At 45.3% G+C, this 21,692-nt stretch overlaps 1 protein-coding gene across 1 annotated transcript in view; it reads left to right on the top strand.

The window, feature by feature from the left end:
• The window catches only part of LOC108705403 (anthrax toxin receptor 1), a 92,160-nt gene that overhangs the window by 17,152 nt on the left and 53,316 nt on the right, over positions 1–21,692 (top strand). The window contains exon 7 of the mRNA XM_041569121.1: positions 2,384–2,452. Within this exon, the coding sequence (XP_041425055.1) occupies positions 2,384–2,452 (69 nt within the window). The remainder of the gene's footprint in view (positions 1–2,383; positions 2,453–21,692) is intronic.

Here is a 21,692-nt window from a genome sequence, read left to right as displayed (position 1 = left end):
TCAGACGCTCCCCTCTCCCCTTACTCCACTGTTTCACAATCCTGCTTTTCCTCCGGGGCTTAACTCCACAACATTCACATGGTGGATTAATAATGGTTTCTCCAGAGTTCAGAATTTGTTCATTAATTCTAAACCCATTTCTTGGGATACTTTACGGTCGAAATTTCATATACCACTGAAAGAACATTATAGGTTCCAACAGCTCCATCATTACGCTTCGGGGCTGATGGGTCGCACATATCCCGATGCCTCCTCCTTTGAATTTTTATGTAATCATCCCTTACGCAAACATAAAATCAGTGTTTTATAATCTGGACTTATGGATGCCACATATACACAAGGGAAAACGGCTACTATGCTGAAGTGGGAACAGAGACTAGGGGTGCCCATAGAAATGGAGGAATGGGAGAATATTCATAAGGTCATGGCGAAAGCTTCCATTAATACCTATATTAAAGAGAATGCGTATAAAATTTATCATGACTGGTACTACACTCCTAAGAAGTTACATAAATGGTTTAATTCATCTGATCTTTGCCCACGGGGATGTGGGGAAGTGGCGGATGAAATGCACATGTGGTGGACATGTCCCACAATATACAGGTTATGGGAAGACGTCTTTAAAACGATAAATGACACTTTGGCGACATCAATGCCACCTGACCCTTGGTTAGCTCTCCTGCTACGTAAACCTGAACAGCTAACATTCAATGAACATAAACTATGTGTTCAATTCTGCCTAATCACTAGAGGTTTAATAGCTAAAAGATGGAAGGGCCCACCTCCAACTATGCAGGAAATTCGAAAAAAATTGTGGTGGTCTATCGAAATGGAGAAGCTTACTGCTATGCTGAATAATAGGCTCAGCAAATTTGAGGATGTATGGAATATCTGGTTATATAGAGAAGGACTGTTGCTAAGACAAATATAATACCTCTACCATCAGGAGATTTCACTCAACCCCTTCCCTTTACCTTTTTCCCCCTCCCCTTTTCCTCGTTTGTAAGGAATTGTTATAAATTTGTTGACACATAACTGGATTTGTAATAGTGAACAACACAATAAGCGAAGAATGTATGTCAGAAAAAGTTTATTGATCAATGTGTTAACAAGAAATGACAAGTGCATTCTGTTGAATTACTGTGTTAACTTCAATAAAGAGAAAGTTGAAAAAAAAAAAAAAGCACTAACCAATAAAAATGCAGAAACAATCAGAATAAGAATAGGAAACCTTGAAATCCTCAATCACTTCAAATTTTACATACGTTTACAAGAGAAAGAAACTTCAAAATACTCTAAAGGCTCAAAGTAATTAAATATTTTGCAATTTACTAAGGACAGCTCTGACTGATTTCTATATGACCTTGACAACTTTTAGATGCCTTTTTAATGAAATTTTTGTGATTTTTATGCATAATAAATATAAAACATTTCATGTTTTGAGACCATTCTTCACATGCAAAATTTATGACATGAAAAGGTTGAATTGTGAAAAAAATACGAATGTTAATAAACTGGCCCCTTAGGGCCCAATTTTTCAACATTTGAATTTGTGTTTAAAGCACTTTGAATGTTTAAGTGTAGAACTCCATGAGCGTTTTTCGGATCGACGCCCGGCAACAGAACGCACGCCACAAGTCAGATGGAGTGGCACACATCAAGATATAATTGAACTGAATAAAAACTCGGAGGTAACAACTACATGGTCCGACAGTCGTGTTGTGTCTGATGTAATGTAGTTTTTACCTGCAACTTTTCAGTCTAATTAGAATCTTGAAGCCTGCGTCTCCATTCGACTTGTTACATGCATTTTGTCGCCAGGGCGTCTATCCGACAAAAAATGCTCATGGAGTTCTACCCTAACTTCAAATGAAGTATTTATTAAACTACAAACTTTAAAAAGTCGTGTAACACTTCAACATCTAAATGCTGGTATGGTCATATACTATAGAAGTCAATGGCAGTTGTTGAAGGCAAAAATTCTTTGATTCAAGTTTTTTGAATTTTTCCAGGTTTTTAGATAAAAAGTTTGAATATTTGAATGTGGATTTTTTTAATAAATAATATAATATTTGTGTTTTTTAAATTGTGAGTTTATTCGAAGTATAAAAAACCTCTTGAAAATCTTGAAAAATAAGGCCCTTAATTATTTTTAGCAGATAGTGATAGTGTTTATACAGAAAATGCTACAATGTGCTTATATATTCTGTTTTGTTTAACTTATTTTGTTTAGCTCAGGGAATAACAATTAAATATATACATCCAGCCTTCTTACAAAAAATAAAGAAAAATACTTAAAAACAGAAGTACAATAAATGATAAAATATGTTCATGTTTTTAACAAAAAGATTGTTCCTTAAGTGAATATGTTGCTTCATTGTAGGCTGAGAGAGCAAGAAGCTTTGGCGCCATAGTATACTGTGTAGGCGTTAAAGACTTTAATGAAACACAGGTATGTATGCATGCAGATTTCTACCATTCTTCTTGTAAATTGTGAAATGTCTTTAAAAGTACTGAAAATTGAAGGGGCGTGGCCAACCACGCAGCTTAATGGCCGCAATCTGAGGCACTCCCGGGGCTCCAGCATTAGTTAAGTCCCATCCACCCGTCCAAGCGCGCACTCCACTTACCGGGGCACTATAGGAGTGTTGGGGCACCATCCGGCAGCCGTTTCCCGCAAGCCCGCACCGCCCAGCACTTATATAAGCTGTGGATGGGTTGCGGCCTAGCGCTAGGCCTGAAGCCGCGGCCTCATGTAAACGCGGAACCCGCCCGCGGCCCTACCATCAGCGCGGTTCCCCTTGCAGCACCTCGGGGACGTCGTGGTGGATACGGGGTTGACATCAGACGGTGGGGTGAGTGGTGCTGGAGCCCTGGGGACCCATCTACAGCCAGCAGCAGCCACTGCATAGCCGTGTCAGTGTTCTGGGGTCCCCTGCATATTGTACCACAGCCAAGCAGGGGAGGGTCATCAGGCCCTACACATCCTGATCCTGCAGAGAGAGGGCTTACCTGGCTGCCTTACCCAATCCCCTGGGCCCTACCACTAGTATCCTGTCCAGCAGTTGAGATCACACATTGAAGGGGGCTGTGTGGCTGGAAACAATGAACTAACCAAAGGCGCTGTGCCTTAGCTCTATACCCCTGATATTATCCTGGGTGAGTGTTGCCTGACCCACCTGTTACTGCGAGTCCTGACTACAAGCAACCCACTAGGGACGGTGTCACTGCAGAGAAGAGATTGAGAAAAAAAAAGCTGCACAGAAACGGATTGATGGCTATACAAAACCCACAAAAGCATCACGAGAGCCAAGTCAGGGTGACGACACGGCCCATTCTAATGAGCTGGAGGGTTCAGCCGTGGTTGCTCCGCAGGATCCAGGGCCGGCGGCCCAAAACACTCAACTCCTTCTGCAGGCAATCGCGGACTCCAGAGAGGTTCTTACCACCAAACTCGCAGCTACCAGTTCGACCCTCACCTCGAAAATTGAAGAGGTGCGTGTTGACCTTTCTCTCCTGAGGCAAGACCTGCAGGCAGTCCGAGAGCGCACGACAGAGGTGGAACGCAGGACTGGGCTGCTGGAGGACGAGATGGGACCACTCGCCCAACAAGTACAACACCTCCAGAGGGAACACACGATTATGGCCTCTAGAGTGGACGACCTGGAGAACCGCAACCGTAGATCTAACCTCAGAATAGTGGGCCTGCCAGAAGGATGTGAGGGAGCAAAAACCGAAGACTTCATTGAAAGATGGCTACAGGACACGTTGGGTCCCTCCACCTTCTCCCAACACTTCGTGGTTGAAAGAGCACACCGGGTTCCTGCCAGGCGTCTGCCTCCGGGAGCACCACCGCGGCCATTGATCCTCAAGTTGCTTAATTACAGAGATCGGGATGCCGCTTTAAGAGCTGCTAGAGAAAAAAGCGACATTACCTTCCAAAATGCGAGAGTCTCTCTGTATCCTGATTTTTCGCTTGCGATCCAGAAAAAAAGGGGAACGTTCACTGAGGCTCGCCGCAGATTGAGAGAGCGGGGGATTAAATATGCCATGCTTTACCCAGCCAAAATGAGGATCCTGGATGGGGAAAAAGCTCTTTTTTTTGATGCCCCGGGTGACATCATCCAGTGGTTAGAGCATCGGCCTTCCACTCCCAGACATCCCACTCCATAGTCCGGAGGATGGAGCTCTGTCAGGTCGTATATTGTGTTTAATGCCAACGAACTGTTTGGAATTTTTTCCCGTCTCTCTCTAAATGCTTCCCTTGTGTTTACGGGTCCAATCATCTGATTATGACTTATACTGAGTTGATTATGGAGTCTCTTTGACTCATAGCATCTTCGAGGCTAGCATACTATGTTTTATTTTGATATTCTGTTTCTCCTCCTGTACCAAAAGGTGAGACCACATTTGGCAGAATTACGTTGGTCACTCGTCACCAAAAAATAACTGACTAGATGGAGCTTATGCGCAGCACTTCTTAAGGCCCCACAGGGCATCACTGCAGTTAGGGGGAAATACTGGTTTACATTCCCTAGTAGTTAAAGTTGTACTCTGTTTAGGGACTGATGTATCCCCGGGTTGGGGGGGGGTACCGGGTGGGGGATAACTTGTTGACTCACGTTGGGCTTCTTCCTGTCTACATGTTTTATATGTTTTTCTTACTGCTTTGTCTTACAATTCTACCCGCATCATTTACTCAGGGCTTCAAGCATGGCCTAGGTCTCCTCCTGAACATTCAGGTTAGGTCCCTGTGGAATGGATAGTCATGGCGTCTAGACAGAAAACGATACAAGTAGTGTCTTGGAACACGCGTGGTTTGAATGACCGCATCAAACGCTCTATTATTTTAGATTATCTTAAAAAAACAAGGGCAGATATCTGTATGCTCCAAGAGACACATCTCACGGGGAGAAGAGTACTGGCACTGAGATGGGCTTGGGTGGGCAGCCTTTATCATGCCGAATACTCCTCGCACTCCAGGGGAGTGGCAATTTTTACTAGGAAGGGGCTAGGTCTGGGAGTAGAAGACCTGCGAACTGACATGAAAGGTAGATATGTAATCCTAAAATGCCTGTTGTTGAATCAATGCCTAATACTCATCAATGTGTATGTCCCGCCCCCTTTTACTGTACTCCTTCTCGATGAGATACTAATGCATGTCGCAAATATGAGGCAGTACCCGACTGTGTGGTTAGGGGATTTCAATGCAGTCCCTGATTCTTCCATGGACAGGCTCAGGCCTTTAGCCCAGGACTCCTCAATTTTTTCTAACTGGATAGCAGGAGCTGGACTACTAGATGCGTGGAGGTGCAAACATCCCAATGTTAAGCAGTACTCCTGCTTCACTGTAGCAACCTCGGCACTGTCCCGCATAGACCTCGCCTTAGCTAACCAAGAGGCACTCCGCCTTGTCATAAATGCTGATTTCCTACCCCGGGTGTGTTCTGATCACGCACCCCTACAATTATCCCTCCAACTCCCAGGCCCTGAGCAGACTTACCCTTGGCGTTTGGCCCCAAAATGGGTTCACAACCATTGTGTACTAGAGAGTTTCCAGCCCCAGCTGAAAGAATTTTGGGAAATAAATGCAGATTGTAAGGTACCTTTGGTCGCAGCTCAGTCTTCTCTTGGGCGCAGGCGCAGGGGTGTGCAGGTTTCTGCGCATTCTTGGCGTCTGTTTCCGGCGTCCGCGTCTTTGCGCGGGCGCGCGTCCGTTCATTCGGGGCGCGTGCGTCGCGACGGTCGCGGGCGCGCTAAAGTTGACGCACGGCGTCCTGACGCTGCGTCCTTACGTTTGGCGCCAATCTGCCCCTATTTATTCTTGTCGGAAAAAGCAAACAGCGCTTGGTGATTATTTCCCTTGCTCCTGAACTTTTGCTGTTATACCTCTCTTTGAACTTGATTCCTGGATTTTGACCTCGGCCCGTTTCTGACCACCGCTTGACTTCTGCCTGCCCATCAACCCGGCTTGTTTTGACTACCGCTTGTACTCCGCCTGCCTTCTGACCTCGGCCTGTTTCTGGTTTGCCTGAACTCCGCCAGCCCTTCGATCTCTGCCTGCCTACGGATTCTTCTCTACTCTGACCCGGCCTGCTGCTACCACCTGTGAGCTCCTGCTGTACACTAAAGCAGTTTTAACTGCTAAGCTCTTCTCCAGTGGCTCCTACCCTCCTGACAGCCCTGACAGAATCACCAAGCCAGAATGGAGCCATCAGAAGAGTTGCCAACTCTAGTCGATCTGTCTCAACAGATTGCTGCTCTGACCCACGTTGTGAGGGATCTTCGAGGAGACTATCAGAATGTCCAAGAACAACTTCAAGACATTCGGATGTCCACTGCTGCCTCGTCTCCTTCCTCTTCGGGACAGTCGGATTCGGGAACTGCAGCTGCTAGTGCATCACATGGGGAACCCAAGGTAGCGATGCCCGACAAATTTTCTGGCGATCCCAAGACTTTTAGAACTTTTATTAATGGTTGTCGCCTCCTCTTTACCCTCAAGCCTCACTCTCACGCCACAGATCAGATCCGAGTGGGGGTTATGATTTCCCTTTTGCAAGGACAACCACAAGCCTGGGCCCATCGTTTGTTGGAACAGAATAGCCCTCTTCTTGCCTCCACTGATTCCTTTATCCAGGCGTTATCCAAGATCTATGAGGATCCTCATAAAGTAGAGACTGCTGAAGCGGCTATCAGTAATTTACGTCAACTCCGTAGACCTGTGGAGGAATATGTGACGGACTTTCGTTGTTGGGCACCAGACACCTTGTGGAATGACAGAGCCCTCCGGCATCAGTTTCGCAAGGGTTTGTCCGATCAACTCAGGGATGAATTGGCTAGAGTGGGTCTTCCTGGTTCTTTGGAAGAGTTGATTCTTCTTGCCATCCAGATTGATAGAAGATTAAGGGAGAGACGTCAGGAAAGAGGATCCAGTATGCCAAGTCAGGCATGGGGCCATGAATGGGTGCTTCCTACAGCTCCTCCTCCAGTCCTTGTTTCTCCTTCTTCTGATGGCGAGCCCATGCAAATCGGGGTGGTACGTAAAACCCTGTCCACGGAGGAAAGACTGCGACGAAGACCGCTGAATTTATGTCTATACTGCGGTCTTTCTGGACATTTGTTAAGGAATTGCCCCACTCGACCCAATGGTAAATTCCTCTCACAGCAATCTTCTAACACTCCCTTGGTTCCCTCTCTCCAGTCTTATGTTCTTCTACGTCTCTCTTTGCAGTGGAACCAAAGAAAGATTGAGGTGGATGCCGTAATCGACTCCGGAGCTTGTGGGTGCTTCATAAACCAAGACTTCGCGAGTCAATACAAGATTCCTTTTATTTCCAAGGCCCAGCCAATACCTGTTAAAATGGCTGATGGTAATTTTGTTTCTTCTGGTTCTGTTTCTCAAGAAACCCCATATATTTTGGCTTCTTCATTAAGAGGTCACTCTGAATTAATAAAGTTTGATGTGATGGAAAACCTTCTTTTTCCCGTAATTCTTGGCATTCCCTGGTTGAGGGGTCATAATCCAACTATTGACTGGCAGGCTGGAACAGTTTTCTTCAACTCGGATTACTGTCGTTTGAATTGTTTTCTTCCAAAGATGCTGGGTGCAACCATTTCCGATGATGAACTTCTCCAATTTGTCCCACAAGTCTACCATGAATTCGCTGATGTCTTTAACAAGAAAGCGGCTGACTCACTTCCTCCCCATAGGAGTTATGATTGCCCGATCGATCTTCTCCCTGGCGCATCCATCCCTTTTGGAAGAATATATCCTTTATCTGAGCCTGAGTTAGCTACTTTAAAGGACTATATTGATGAGAATCTGGCTAAAGGCTTCGTACGTCATTCTTCCTCTCCTGCCGGTGCAGGTATTTTTTTTGTCGAGAAAAAAGACCACTCCCTAAGACCCTGCATTGACTTTCGTGAACTCAACAAGGTGACAATTAAGAATCGTTACCCGTTGCCGCTCATTTCTGATCTTTTTCAAAGACTTGGTCGTGCTACAGTTTTTTCTAAGTTAGATTTGAGGGGTGCTTACAATCTGATTCGAATACGTGAAGGGGACGAATGGAAGACTGCCTTTCGTTCCCGATATGGACATTTCGAATACACCGTCATGCCCTTTGGCCTTTGTAACGCTCCTGCCACGTTTCAATATTTCATCAACGATATTTTTCATGACTTACTAGATCATCTAGGTCATCGTATACCTGGACGATATTCTTGTTTTCTCTAATTCTTTAGAAGATCATCGTTCTCATGTGAGGGAGGTTTTGCTTCGTCTTAGGAAACATCTTCTCTACGCCAAAGCTTCAAAGTGTGAGTTTGAGAGATCTCACATTGAATTTCTAGGATTCCGAGTTTCTAGTCAAGGTTTCAAGATGGACACTAAGAAAGTTGAGGCGATTATTAACTGGCCACCCCCGAATGACCGAAAAGGGGTTCAACGCTTTGTGGGATTCGCAAATTTTTATAGAAGGTTTATCAATAAATTCTCTTCCATCATCAAACCTCTCACAGACCTCACAAGTTGTAAAATTAAATTTTCTTGGTCTCCAATTGCTCAACAAGCCTTTTTATTTCTGCTCCCATTTTAGTCCATTCCGATGTTTCCAAACCTTTCGTTCTTGAAGTGGACGCCTCTGAGGTAGCTATTGGAGCAATTCTTTCACAGCGAGCTGGCCCCAAAGACAACTTACATCCAGTAGCATTCTTCTCTAAGAAGTTAACTCCTACTGAAAGGAACTATGATGTTGGAGATCGTGAGTTGTTGGCGATTAAAGGTGCTTTGGTAGAGTGGCGTCATTTATTGGAAGGAGCCGTCCATCCTTTTATCATTTTCACTGACCATAAGAATCTGGAATACTTAAGATCTGCAAAACGTTTAAATCCTCGTCAAGCTAGATGGGCACTCTTTTTCTCTCGTTTCCAATTTCACATTACTTACAAACCTGGGGCCAAAAATGCAAAGGCTGATGCCCTGTCCAGAGTTTTTCCGGTGGAGAAAGTGTCCATGGTTCCTGATACAATTCTTCAGTCTGGACATTTTTTACTTCTGCAGTCTTCTTTTATTGATCGTCTAAAGAAGGTTCCTCAAGCTCCAACAGATTATCCTGGTGTTGAAGATATTTTGGCTCAAGATGATTTACTTTTGAGGAACAATAAGTTGGTGGTTCCACCGAATCTTCGTGTGGAGGCCTTGAGAATAGTTCACGATCATCCTTTAGCTGGGCACACTGGAATTCGAAAGACCTTAGAATTGGCCAGACGTCTCTTTTGGTGGCCCTCGTTAATAAAAGAATGCACTGCTTATGTGCGATCGTGTGAGTCCTGTGCTAGATTCAAGTCTTCTTGCAACAAACCTGTGGGTCTTCTCCGTCCCTTGCCCCTTCCTGAGAGACCTTGGAGTTCTATTTCCATGGATTTTATCGTTGAACTACCTCCATCCAATGGGTGTAATACTATTTTTGTGGTTGTCGATCGCCTTACCAAGATGGCACATTTTATCCCTCTTCCCTGGCTCCCCTCTGCTGCCATGACTGCGGATGTGTTCATTAAAGAAATAGTTAAATTACATGGTCTTCCTAAAGAAATTATTTCTGATCGTGGTACCCAATTCACATCAAGGTTTTGGACTGTGTTGTGTAAATCCCTTGGTATCTCTTTGTCTCGTTCTTCAGCCTATCACCCACAGACCAATGGGCAGACCGAGAGGACTAATCAGACGCTGGAGCAATACATTCGTACTTTTTCTTCCTATTTGCAGGACAATTGGGTGTCACTTCTTCCATGTGCTGAGTTATGTTATAATAATTCTATGCACTCTTCTACTGGCCAGACTCCATTCTTTTCTAATCTGGGTTTTCATCCTATCATGTTTCCAGACGTCCTTTCTGAGGTGACCCTTCCTGCATTACAAGATCGTTTGGAGTTTCTTAAACAAAATACGTCTTTTTTGAAGGAACAGATAAGTAAGGCTCAACAAAATTTCAAAACTTTCGCAGACAGAAAACGGGGGAAGGATCCTGAATTCAAGATTGGTGACAAGGTTTGGCTCTCTTCTTTGAATCTTCGGCTCGCCACTCCTTCCAAGAAGTTGGCTCCAAAGTTTCTGGGTCCATTCGTTATCAAGAGGGTCATTAATCCTGTGTCCTTTGAATTAGAACTTCCTGACTCTCTTAAAGTATACCCTGTGTTTCATGCTGCTCTGCTTAAAAGATTTGTGCCTAACATCTTTCCAGGTCGTGTGTCTCCACCTCCTCCAGTTATCTCTTGTCAAGGCGAGGCTGAGTTTGAAGTGGAAAAGATCTTGGATTCCAGAGTTCACGGCAGAAGGTTGCAGTATCTCGTTAAGTGGAAAGGTTTTCCAAATGAAGAGAATTCCTGGGAACCAAAGAACAATGTCCATGCTCCGAGGTTAACCACAGCCTTTCATAGGAAATATCCTGACAAGCCTGCTTTTGACGTCCTGAGGCCGCCCCTCGGGGGGGGGCAATGTAAGGTACCTTTGGTCGCAGCTCAGTCTTCTCTTGGGCGCAGGCGCAGGGGTGTGCAGGTTTCTGCGCATTCTTGGCGTCTGTTTCCGGCGTCCGCATCTTTGCGCGGGCGCGCGTCCGTTCATTCGGGCACGCGCGCGTCGCGACGGTCGCGGGCGCACTAAAGTTGACGCACGGCGTCCTGACGCTGCGTCCTTACGTTTGGCGCCAATCTGCCCCTATTTATTCTTGTCGGAAAAAGCAAACAGCGCTTGGTGATTATTTCCCTTGCTCCTGAACTTTTGCTGTTATACCTCTCTTTGAACTTGATTCCTGGATTTTGACCTCGGCCCGTTTCTGACCACCGCTTGACTTCTGCCTGCCCATCGACCCGGCTTGTTTTGACTACCGCTTGTACTCTGCCTGCCTTCTGACCTCGGCCTGTTTCTGGTTTGCCTGAACTCCGCCAGCCCTTCGATCTCTGCCTGCCTACGGATTCTTCTCTACTCTGACCCGGCCTGCTGCTACCACCTGTGAGCTCCTGCTGTACACTAAAGCAGTTTTAACTGCTAAGCTCTTCTCCAGTGGCTCCTACCCTCCTGACAGCCCTGACACAGATACTGCAGCAGCAGCAACAGTTTGGGACGCATGTAAAGCGTGGACTAGGGGTGCTTATATTTCACTCATTAAGAAGGAGCGTATTAGAATAGAGGGGGATATAGAGATGGCCAAGACGGACCTACTGGAAGCTGAGAACAACTTGACTCAGGGAGATAGCCCCTCACACAGACAAGCCTTAGCAGCAGCGCAAAGATCTATAGATCTCTTGCTTACCGATAAATACTCCCAGTTCGAAGTGAATAGGCGGGCTGCCTGGTATGATAGAGGGGATAAGAGTGGCAAATTGCTGGCGCTTTTAGCGAAGGACCCCACGCAGCTGACACTCATACCTAGATTGATTGCACCCTCCGGGGAGGAGCTCTTAGACGCTAAAGCAATAGCGAATGCCTTTGGGATTTTTTACAGGGATTTATATCAATCAGGTTGCTATGATAGGACCGCAATGGAAGAATATTTGGAGCTGACACCCTTCCCAAAACTAACTGGTGTACAGATTGAATCCTTAGTCTCCCCTATTTCGGCCGACGAGATTAAAGACGCAATAGCTAACTTCCCTAATAATAAAGCCCCCGGCCCGGACGGAATACCGCTAGAGTGGTACAAGGCGAATGCTACTCTGTTGGCCCCTATCCTGGCCTCACTTTTTAATGATTTTGCTGAGTCCGGCAGTATCCCGCTCTCCTGCTCTTTAGCGACGATAACTGTGATCTTAAAACAGGGCAGACCCAGCCATTTGTGCGACTCATATCGTCCCATTTTGTTACTGAACGCAGACATTAAGATATTTGCCAAGGTCCTGGCTACCAGGCTTAAAGAGGTAATAGAACATCTGATTTGCCCAGATCAGACTGGCTTCATGCCAGGAAGAGCAACAGATATCAATATTAGGCGTCTGTATACAAATATTCAAGCCCACCATGATAACAGGGGAGTGAGGGTTGTGGTCTCAATGGACACAGCCAAGGCCTTTGATACTGTCCAGTGGTCTTATCTATGGGAGGTCCTGGCCCGCTTTGGTCTGGGGGACAGATTTGTCATGTGGATAAAAGCTCTGTATAAATCCCCAACGGGGCAGGTCAAAGTCAACAACTACCTTTTAGAACCGTTTGAGCTACATAGAGGCACGAGGCAGGGCTGCCCTCTTTCCCCCCTTCTGTTCGCGTTAGCGATAGAACCACTGGCCGTTCAGATTCGCAGAGATCCAGGCATAGTTGGTCTCAGAATAGGTCAGCTGGAAGAGAAGGTGTCCTTGTATGCCGATGATATGCTGGTATATCTGGCAGACCCGGGGGCCTCGCTAACTAGGCTTCTGCAAGTGGTTAACCAGTTCGGTGTTCACTCTGGGCTTAGAGTAAATTGGGAGAAATCTACAATATTCCCAATCGATCAGATACCACCCCTGGCCCGAACCCCCTCTCCTCTGCAATGGACTAGCTCCTTTAAGTATCTAGGTGTGATAATTCATAGAGACCCCAAAGAATATATATCCAACAACTTAGACCCTGTCTTACAAGAATACCGCAGGAAAACTACCACCTGGGCCAACCTTCCTCTCTCCCTAGTGGGAAGGGCGAACCTTGTCAAAATGATATTCCTGCCTAAGTTTTTATATTTGTTACATAATGCCCCAACATATATACCCCAAAGCTGGTTCAAACAACTGGATAAAATAACCAGCTCCTTTCTTTGGGAGAATCGAGCCCCCCGTATCAGCCTAGCAGCCCTACAGTCCCCTACATCAGGGGGAGGCCTGGCGTTGCCAAACTTTTTACTTTATTACCACGGCTCACAACTGGTTTATGCTCACTGGTGGCTGACGGTAGATATGAATAATCATGCCCTTTTGGTGGAAGCAGCGTGTGCCACCTCACTTGAGGCCCTGGCAAATCATTTGTACAGAGGAGAGAACTCCGCTTTTCCCCATACTTCATCTATGACCCCAGTGATAAAAATTTTCAATCTATATATTAAGCGCATGTACCCACGCCAAGATACCTGGTCGCCTGGTACCCCCTTATGGGAGAACTCCAAACTTCAACATTTTAAGGGGCTTCCCGATTCTGGGCTTTGGGCGTCTATGGGAATCAAATACTTAGCCCATATTGTAGAGAGAGGGCAGCTCAAACCCTTCCAGACCTTGAAAACAGAGCATCAGCTACCATCTAATATGATATTTCGCTATCTGCAACTGCGCCATGCCTTTCAGGCCCAGTTTCGGGTCCGTCCCTTAGACTTAAACCAATGTACGCTTGAAAGATATCTCCGGCAGCCAGGGCTCCAAAAAGCCATATCATGGATTTACGCTATTTTACAGAAATCCTCGGGCTCACATGTGGAACGTTTACGCCTAAAATGAGAAGTAGATATCCCAGCTATGGATGAGGAGGCTTGGAAGGGTGTCATAGAGCAGATTACTGGGGGACAGTACTAGATTATATTCAATCTAGCTTTGATTTACCGAATATTCGCTCCCCGGAGCTATGTCTAATGGGTCTCACTGAACCACTTACTTTTCCCCGGTGCCAGAGATTATTTTATTTGCAACTACTCTATTATGCTAAGAAAGCCATTTTGCTGACCTGGAAGGATACTTGCCCCCCCTCTTTAAGTCGATGGAAACGATTAATAAACAAAATTCTCCCCCTGCAGAAGGCAGTGTATTTAGCTAGAGGGTGTCCCGAAAAATTCCTAAAGATATGGGGTCCTTGGCTTGAGTTACCTGACACTGCTACTCACTCATTTCAAGCAGTGACTTAGGCATGGTTGTGTTGCTCTTCATGAAGCAAATGCATGCATATCGCTTTGTTGTACCTAATATGTAACCTTTGACTACCCTCGGTAGACAATTGTAAGTCTTTCTTTTGTTTTCTTCTGTACTTTTGTATGTCTTATTGAAAAAGTTAATAAAAAACAAATTTAAAAAAAAAAAAAAAGTACTGAAAATTATAGCATAGTTACATTGTTTAATATAAATATAAAGGGGGTTCTTTATTAAATGTCAAGTTTTTCCAAACAATTCAAGTTTTCAAGGGTAGTTTCAGTAAAAACTCAGATTTTTCAGGATAAAAAAACACCTCCAATTTTTCTAGATTTATTATACCCTGAAGCAGGGCCGCTCCTGCCATGAGGCAAGGTGAAACTTGTCTAGGTCATATAGAAGTTAATGGCAGAGGTCCCTTGAACCGGCCAGTGCTCCTATCAGGAGAAAACTGCACTGGCCTGGGATTCTTCTGTTTCGTTTCAACTATTTCGTTCTACAGCGCATGCGTCTGCCCCAGGAAATCTGAAGAAAGAATTGCTCCGTGGGGCTTGCTGGAAGAGTCCTGGGCCAGTGCAGTTTTCTCCTGATAGGTGCACCGGCCCAGGATAAGTAAATGCAATCACTTTGAGATGCCTAACTTTTGGCACCCCTAAGTAAAAAGGACTTTCCTTTTCCTTTAAGCCTTCATCATTTTTGAAATTATTTTTGGTGATTTGTGCTTGAAAACTCGATCAATTCAATCTGAGGTTCATTTCTCCAATAACTTGATCAATTCAAGTTTTTTCCCCCATGATTGCATTGCTTTGACTTTTTTACATTCCGTTTTTTTCATAAATAAGTTGTGAGTTTATTCAAGGTAGAAAAAAACTTCACAAACCTTACAAACTTGACCTTTGATTAATAACCCCCAAAATGCGCACATTTGAAGTGGTAGTTTAAGAAAAGGCCATTATCAACAAATTTGAAAAAAATACCCGTCTGTGAGTTCAGTCTTTTTGGATAAAATAAACCTGCCCAAATGCTAGCTGATCCAGAGGAACGTGAAAAAAACCGTAAGCCTCTACAATTTGCCTCAGAGGAGAAAAAATCCTTGCTGACTCAAAGCTGATTTTGGTAACCGATATTCTCTCACTTGCTAAAAAGATATCCAGCCCTTTCTTGAATCTATTTAATGTATCTGCTAGTACAATTTACAACCATCTTGGGGAGAGAATTCAACAACTTTCACTAAACTGGTGAAAAACGGTGAAAAACTTTTTTAAGTATATTAATATTTTATTATGTTATAGAATGGCAAATTTGATCGCAGGGTGAAAAATGGCCAAGTCTATCTTCAACCTTGGGGTATACATTTATCGACATTGAATATCATCTGCCACTTATCCACACCGAGTGCCAGTGTGTCCAGATCCGTACGGATGCTACATCCTGTACCATTGACAGCTATGCTCTATAATACTTTAGCCAGCAATTTCAGCCATGCAAATATAATGGCGAATAGGCATATGTTGAGCACAAACCATTAAGCACTAATTAAAGTTAAAAAATTATTTGCATCTGTAAATGTACAATATAGGCTTATAATTAAAAAGCATTTTGATAAATGTGTATTTTACAGTAAAGTAAGTACTTTCAATGCTGTATACAATTTTAACAAGCTAGGAACATTTTAATATCCTTTCAAAGTAGTAACACATCTTTTATGAATATGATCAATAGTATTGTATAAAAATACTTCGGCGGCCAAGACTTAAAAGAAAAAGACAGATAGAGCCCTGGGCAATGAAGCAGATTTATATGGACAGAGACAGGATGGAAAAGGCAGAACTGGGCAAAAAGGAAAGGTGACTGGTAAAAGACTTACAATGAACACTTGCGGGCCTATTTATTAAGCAACATTTTTTCTGGTTGAATTTGTAGAGATTTATTATACCTCGAAGCTGCTAAAAATCAGAATCTGAAAATACTCTAGCTAAAACCTGTGAGGTCATGTAGAAGTTAATGACAGTAGTCCATTTTACCATTTGAAGATGTTTCTGTGATCTTCGCTAGAGATGTCGCGAACTGTTCGCCGGCGAACTTGTTCGCGCGAACATCGGGTGTTCGCGCTCGCCGGAAGTTCGCGAACGTCGCGCAACGTTCGCCATTTTGGGTTCGCCATTGTTGGCGCTTTTTTTTGCCCTCTCACCCCAGACCAGCAGGTACATGGCAGCCAATCAGGAAGCTCTCCCCTGGACCACTCCCCTTCCCTATAAAAACCGAAGCCCTGCAGCGTTTTTTCACTCTGCCTGTGTGTGCTGAAGAGATAGTGTAGGGAGAGAGCTGCTGCCTGTTAGTGATTTCAGGGACAGTTGAAAGTTTGCTGGCTAGTAATCGTTTTGATACTGCTCTGTTATTGGAGGGACAGAAGTCTGCAGGGGTTTGAGGGACATTTAAGCTTAGGTAGCTTTGCTGGCTAGTAATCTACCTTCTACTGCAGTGCTCTGTATGTAGCTGCAGTGGGCAGCTGTCCTGCTTCTGATCTCATCTGCTGACTGCTGCAATAACAGTAGTCCTTGTAAGGACTGCTTTTATTTATTTTTTTGTTGTTTTACTACTACTACTACTACTACTATAAGAGCCCAGTGCTATTAGTCTAGCAGTGTTGGGGAGTGGGACTGGTGTGCTAATCTGCTGCTCCTAGTAGTTCAGCAGCACCAACTTTAATTTTTTTTTTTTAATATTCATTTTTTTTTTATTTTACTTTTTTTTATTTTACTACCGCTGTAGTAGTGTATAAGTTGACCTTTTAGGCATTATTTGCCCTGTAGGCATTATTTGCACACTGTTTTCTTCAACCCGCCATCTAGCTGTGTGACCTTGTTCACATTCTGTCTAAATATCCATAATATTACCGTCTCCAGAAAAAACACCGGAGTGACTTTTTTCAAGCAGCCATAATATATTTTACGTAATCCGTATCCACCGCTGTAGTAGTGTATACGTTGACCTTGTAGGCATTATTTGCACAGTGTTTTCTTCAACCCGCCATCTAGCTGTGTGACCTTGTTCACATTCTGTCTAAATATCCATAATATTACCGTCTCCAGAAAAAACACCGGAGTGACTTTTTTCAAGCAGCCATAATATATTTTACGTAATCCGTATCCACCGCTGTAGTAGTGTATACGTTGACCTTGTAGGCATTATTTGCACAGTGTTTTCTTCAACCCGCCATCTAGCTGTGTGACCTTGTTCACATTCTGTCTAAATATCCATAATATTACCGTCTCCAGAAAAAACACCGGAGTGACTTTTTTCAAGCAGCCATAATATATTTTACGTAATCCGTATCCACCGCTGTAGTAGTGTATACGTTGACCTTGTAGGCATTATTTGCACACAGTTTTCTTCAACCCGCCATCTAGCTGTGTGACCTTGTTCACATTCTGTCTAAATATCCATAATATTACCGTCTCCAGAAAAAACACCGGAGTGACTTTTTTCAAGCAGCCATAATATATTTTACGTAATCCGTATCCACCGCTGTAGTAGTGTATACGTTGACCTTGTAGGCATTATTTGCACACTGTTTTCTTCAACCCGCCATCTAGCTGTGTGACCTTGTTCACATTCTGTCTAAATATCCATAATATTACCGTCTCCAGAAAAAACACCGGAGTGACTTTTTTCAAGCAGCCATAATATATTTTACGTAATCCGTATCCACCGCTGTAGTAGTGTATACGTTGACCTTGTAGGCATTATTTGCACACTGTTTTCTTCAACCCACCATCTAGCTGTGTGACCTTGTTCACATTCTGTCTAAATATCCATAATATTACCGTCTCCAGAAAAAACACCGGAGTGACTTTTTTCAAGCAGCCATAATATATTTTACGTAATCCGTATCCACCGCTGTAGTAGTGTATACGTTGACCTTGTAGGCATTATTTGCACACTGTTTTCTTCAACCCGCCATCTAGCTGTGTGACCTTGTTCACATTCTGTCTAAATATCCATAATATTACCGTCTCCAGAAAAAACACCGGAGTGACTTTTTTCAAGCAGCCATAATATATTTTACGTAATCCGTATCCACCGCTGTAGTAGTGTATACGTTGACCTTGTAGGCATTATTTGCACACTGTTTTCTTCAACCCGCCATCTAGCTGTGTGTATTATCGTTTCCAGAAAAACCAACTGAGTTTTTGTTGTTGTTGTTGTTTTTAAAAAATAATGCCAGGCAAAGGCAGGCCGCCACGCAGAGGCCGTGCTAGGGGCCGTGCTGCTATGCAATCCTGTGGCCCTAGCAAATTGCCCAGTTTTAAAAAGCCAATGACCCTGAACTCCCAAAATGCTGAAGAGGTAGTTGACTGGCTTACACAGCACACCCCATCCTCTACCGTTTCTAACTTTACCACAACATCCTCCTCATCCTCCACTGCTATGGCCACCCCACGTAACACTTCCTCCACCACCGGTGCCCCTTCTTCACTGGGGTCAGAGGAGTTATTTTCCCATGAGTTTCTTGAACTGAGTAATGCGCAACCATTATTGCCAGAAGAAGATGAAGGAGATGAGGACCTTACACCAGATTTAATTCTGGCAGAGAACACGACAGAGATGGACATAATGAGTGATGAGGAGGAGGTCCCCGCTGCTGCTTCCTTCTGTGATGTGTCAGAAGAAATTGATGCATCTGAGGAGAATGATGATGAGGAGATTGATGTTTTGTGGGTGCCTAGTAGAAGAGAGCAAGAGGAGGGTAGTTCAGATGGAGAGACGGAGAGTCAGAGAGGCAGTAGGAGAATAAGACTTAGAAGAAGCAGGGAGGACAGCCCGCAGGGATCAGTAGGGCAACAACATGTATCGGCACCTGTGTTCAGCCGGCCAACGCACCCGCCATTGCCGCCAATGCCGCCAACTTCTACTGTTACCGCCAGATCGCACACTTCCAAAAAGTCAGCAGTGTGGGATTTTTTTAATGTGTGTGCCTCTGACAAAAGCATTGTAATTTGCAATGAGTGCAGTCAGAAACTGAGCCTTGGTAAGCCCAACAGCCACATAGGTACAACTTCTATGCGAAGGCACATGAGCGGCAAGCACAAAGCACTTTGGGAGCAACACCTCAAAGGCAACAGGCAAACTAAAAGCCACACTCCTTCTGGTCCAGCATCTTACTGCTCTACCTCTGCTCTCCTTGACCCGTCTGAACCACCCTCCACTCCGCCTTCCACCTTGACCACCTGTTCCCATTCCCAGTCATCTGCCACCAGCCAAGTTTCTGTGAAGGCCATGTTTGAGCGTAAGAAGCCAATGTCTGACTGTCACCCCCTTGCCCGGCGTCTGACAGCTGGCTTGTCTGCACTCTTAGCCCGCCAGCTTTTACCATACCAGCTGGTGGACTCTGAGGCCTTCCGCAAATTTGTAGCAATTGGGACACCGCAGTGGAAGGTACCCAGCCGCAATTTTTTTTCTAAAAAGGGAATACCACACCTGTACCAACATGTGCAGAGCCAAGTTACCGCATCTCTGTCACTTAGTGTTGGGCCAAAGGTCCATATGACTACTGACGCATGGTCCTCCAAGCATGGTCAGGGCAGGTATGTCACCTACACTGCCCACTGGGTGAACTTGGTAATGGCTGGGAAGCAGGGAATGGGTAGCTCAACAACAACAGTGGAGTTGGTGTCACCGCCACGGATTGCACGCGGTTCTGCCACCACCTCTACTCCTCCATCGCTCTCTACCTCGTCTTCTTCTTCTTCTTACTCTGCTGCTGGGTCCTCCTTCTCCTCCTCCACACCTGTGCACCCCCAGCTCCCCCTAGGCTATTCGACGTGCCAGGTACGCCGTTGTCACGCTGTCTTGGGGATGACGTGCCTGGAAAGCAAAAACCATACCGGATCTGTACTCCTGTCATCTCTGCAGTCACAGGCCGATCGGTGGCTGACCCCACACCAACTGCAGATCGGAAAAGTGGTGTGTGACAATGGAAGCAATCTGTTGGCAGCGTTGAGACTAGGCAATTTAACACATGTGCCCTGCATGGCACATGTGTTAAATTTAATAGTCCAACGTTTTGTCTCCAAGTACCCAGGATTCCAGGACGTTCTCACCCAGTCCAGAAAGGTGTCGGCCCATTTCAGACGTTCCTACACAGCCATGGCACGCCTTGCTGACATTCAGCAGCGCTACAACATGCCAGTCAGGCGTTTGATTTCTGACAGCCAGACTCGCTGGAATTCAACGCTCCTTATGTTGGAACGTCTGCTGCAACAACAAAGGGCCGTCAACGAGTACCTTTTTGAACTGGGTGGTAGGACTGGATCTGCACAGCTGGGGATTTTTTTCCCCCGTTACTGGGTGCTTATGCGCGATGCCTGCAGGCTCATGCGACCTTTTGAAGAGGTGACAAATATGGTCAGTCGCACCGAAGGCACCATCAGCGACCTAATACCCTTCGCTTTATTCCTGGAGCGTGCCGTGCGACGAGTGACAGATGAGGCTGTAGACCAGCGTGACGAGGAGCTGGAAGCGCACGATTTCTGGTCGGAATCACCAGAACGAACCCAGGCACCTGCTGCAACGCAGGGAGAGGTGCCAGAAGTGGAGTCAGAGGAGGAAGGTGGCTTTGTGGAGGAGGAGGAGGAGGACCAACAGGAGCAGGCTTCCCAGGGGGCTAGTGGTGACCTTTTGGGGACCCCTGGTCTTGTACGTGGCTGGGGGGAGGAGACCGTGGATGATGCAGTCCTTGATAATGAGGAAGCGGAGATGGATAGCTCTGCATCCAACCTTGTGAGAATGGGGTCTTTCATGCTGTCATGCCTGTTGAAGGACCCCCGTATCAAGAGGCTTAAGGAGAAGGACCTGTACTGGGTCGCAACGCTACTAGACCCTCGGTACAAGCATAAAGTGTCAGAAATGTTACCAACATACCACAAGTCCGAAAAGATGCGGCATTTACAAACCAGCCTGCAAAACATGTTGTACAATGCTTTTAAGGGTGATGTCACTTCAGGAACTCATCAACATTCCAGGGGCAGAGGTGCCAGTAATCCTGCCACGAGCACACCTGCAAGGACAAAGCCCTTTGGCCAGTCTGTAACGTCAGACATGCAAATGTTTTTCTGTCCAAGGCAGCGCCACAACCCTTCTGGATCCACCCTCAAAGAACGCCTCGACCGGCAGGTAGCGGACTACCTGGCATTAACTGCAGATATCGACACTCTGAGGAGCGATGAACCCCTGGACTACTGGGTGCGCAGGCTTGATCTGTGGCCAGAGCTGTCACAATTTGCCATGAACCTCTTGTCTTGCCCAGCCTCAAGTGTGCTCTCAGAAAGGACCTTCAGTGCAGCAGGAGGGATTGTAACTGAGAAGAGAACTCGCCTAGGTCACAAAAGTGTCGATTACCTGACCTTTATTAAAATGAATGAGGGGTTGATCTCGGAGGGTTACTGCACGCCGGAAGACTTGTTCTGACTTCTATGCAGCTGTCCTTCTCTTCAAGCCTCATGACTCCACACACAGCTGTCCTTTAGCGTCCTCCTCCTCCCTCCGCCACCGTTACAAACTAGGGTGCAAACCCTACTGGTTTAATTTTTTCTGGCCTCTGTGCTTCAGTGGCTGCAACCAAAAAAACTGGGCAAACAATGTCTACAAGGTCAACGTATGGCAAAAAATGACTATTTTCAGCATTTATATGGCATATTTTTTCTGGCAACTGTGCTTCAGTGGCTGCGTCCAAAAAAATGCATATTTTCTGCATTTATATGGCATAATTTTTCTGGCCTCTGTGCTTCAGTGGCTGCAACCAAAAAAATGCATATTTTCAGCATTTATATGGCATA

Source organism: Xenopus laevis, chromosome 7L (assembly GCF_017654675.1).
Source record: "Xenopus laevis strain J_2021 chromosome 7L, Xenopus_laevis_v10.1, whole genome shotgun sequence".
Taxonomy (NCBI): domain Eukaryota; kingdom Metazoa; phylum Chordata; class Amphibia; order Anura; family Pipidae; genus Xenopus; species Xenopus laevis.
Note: the sequence above shows the minus strand (reverse complement) of the source record. Positions and strands in the feature narration are given on the sequence as shown.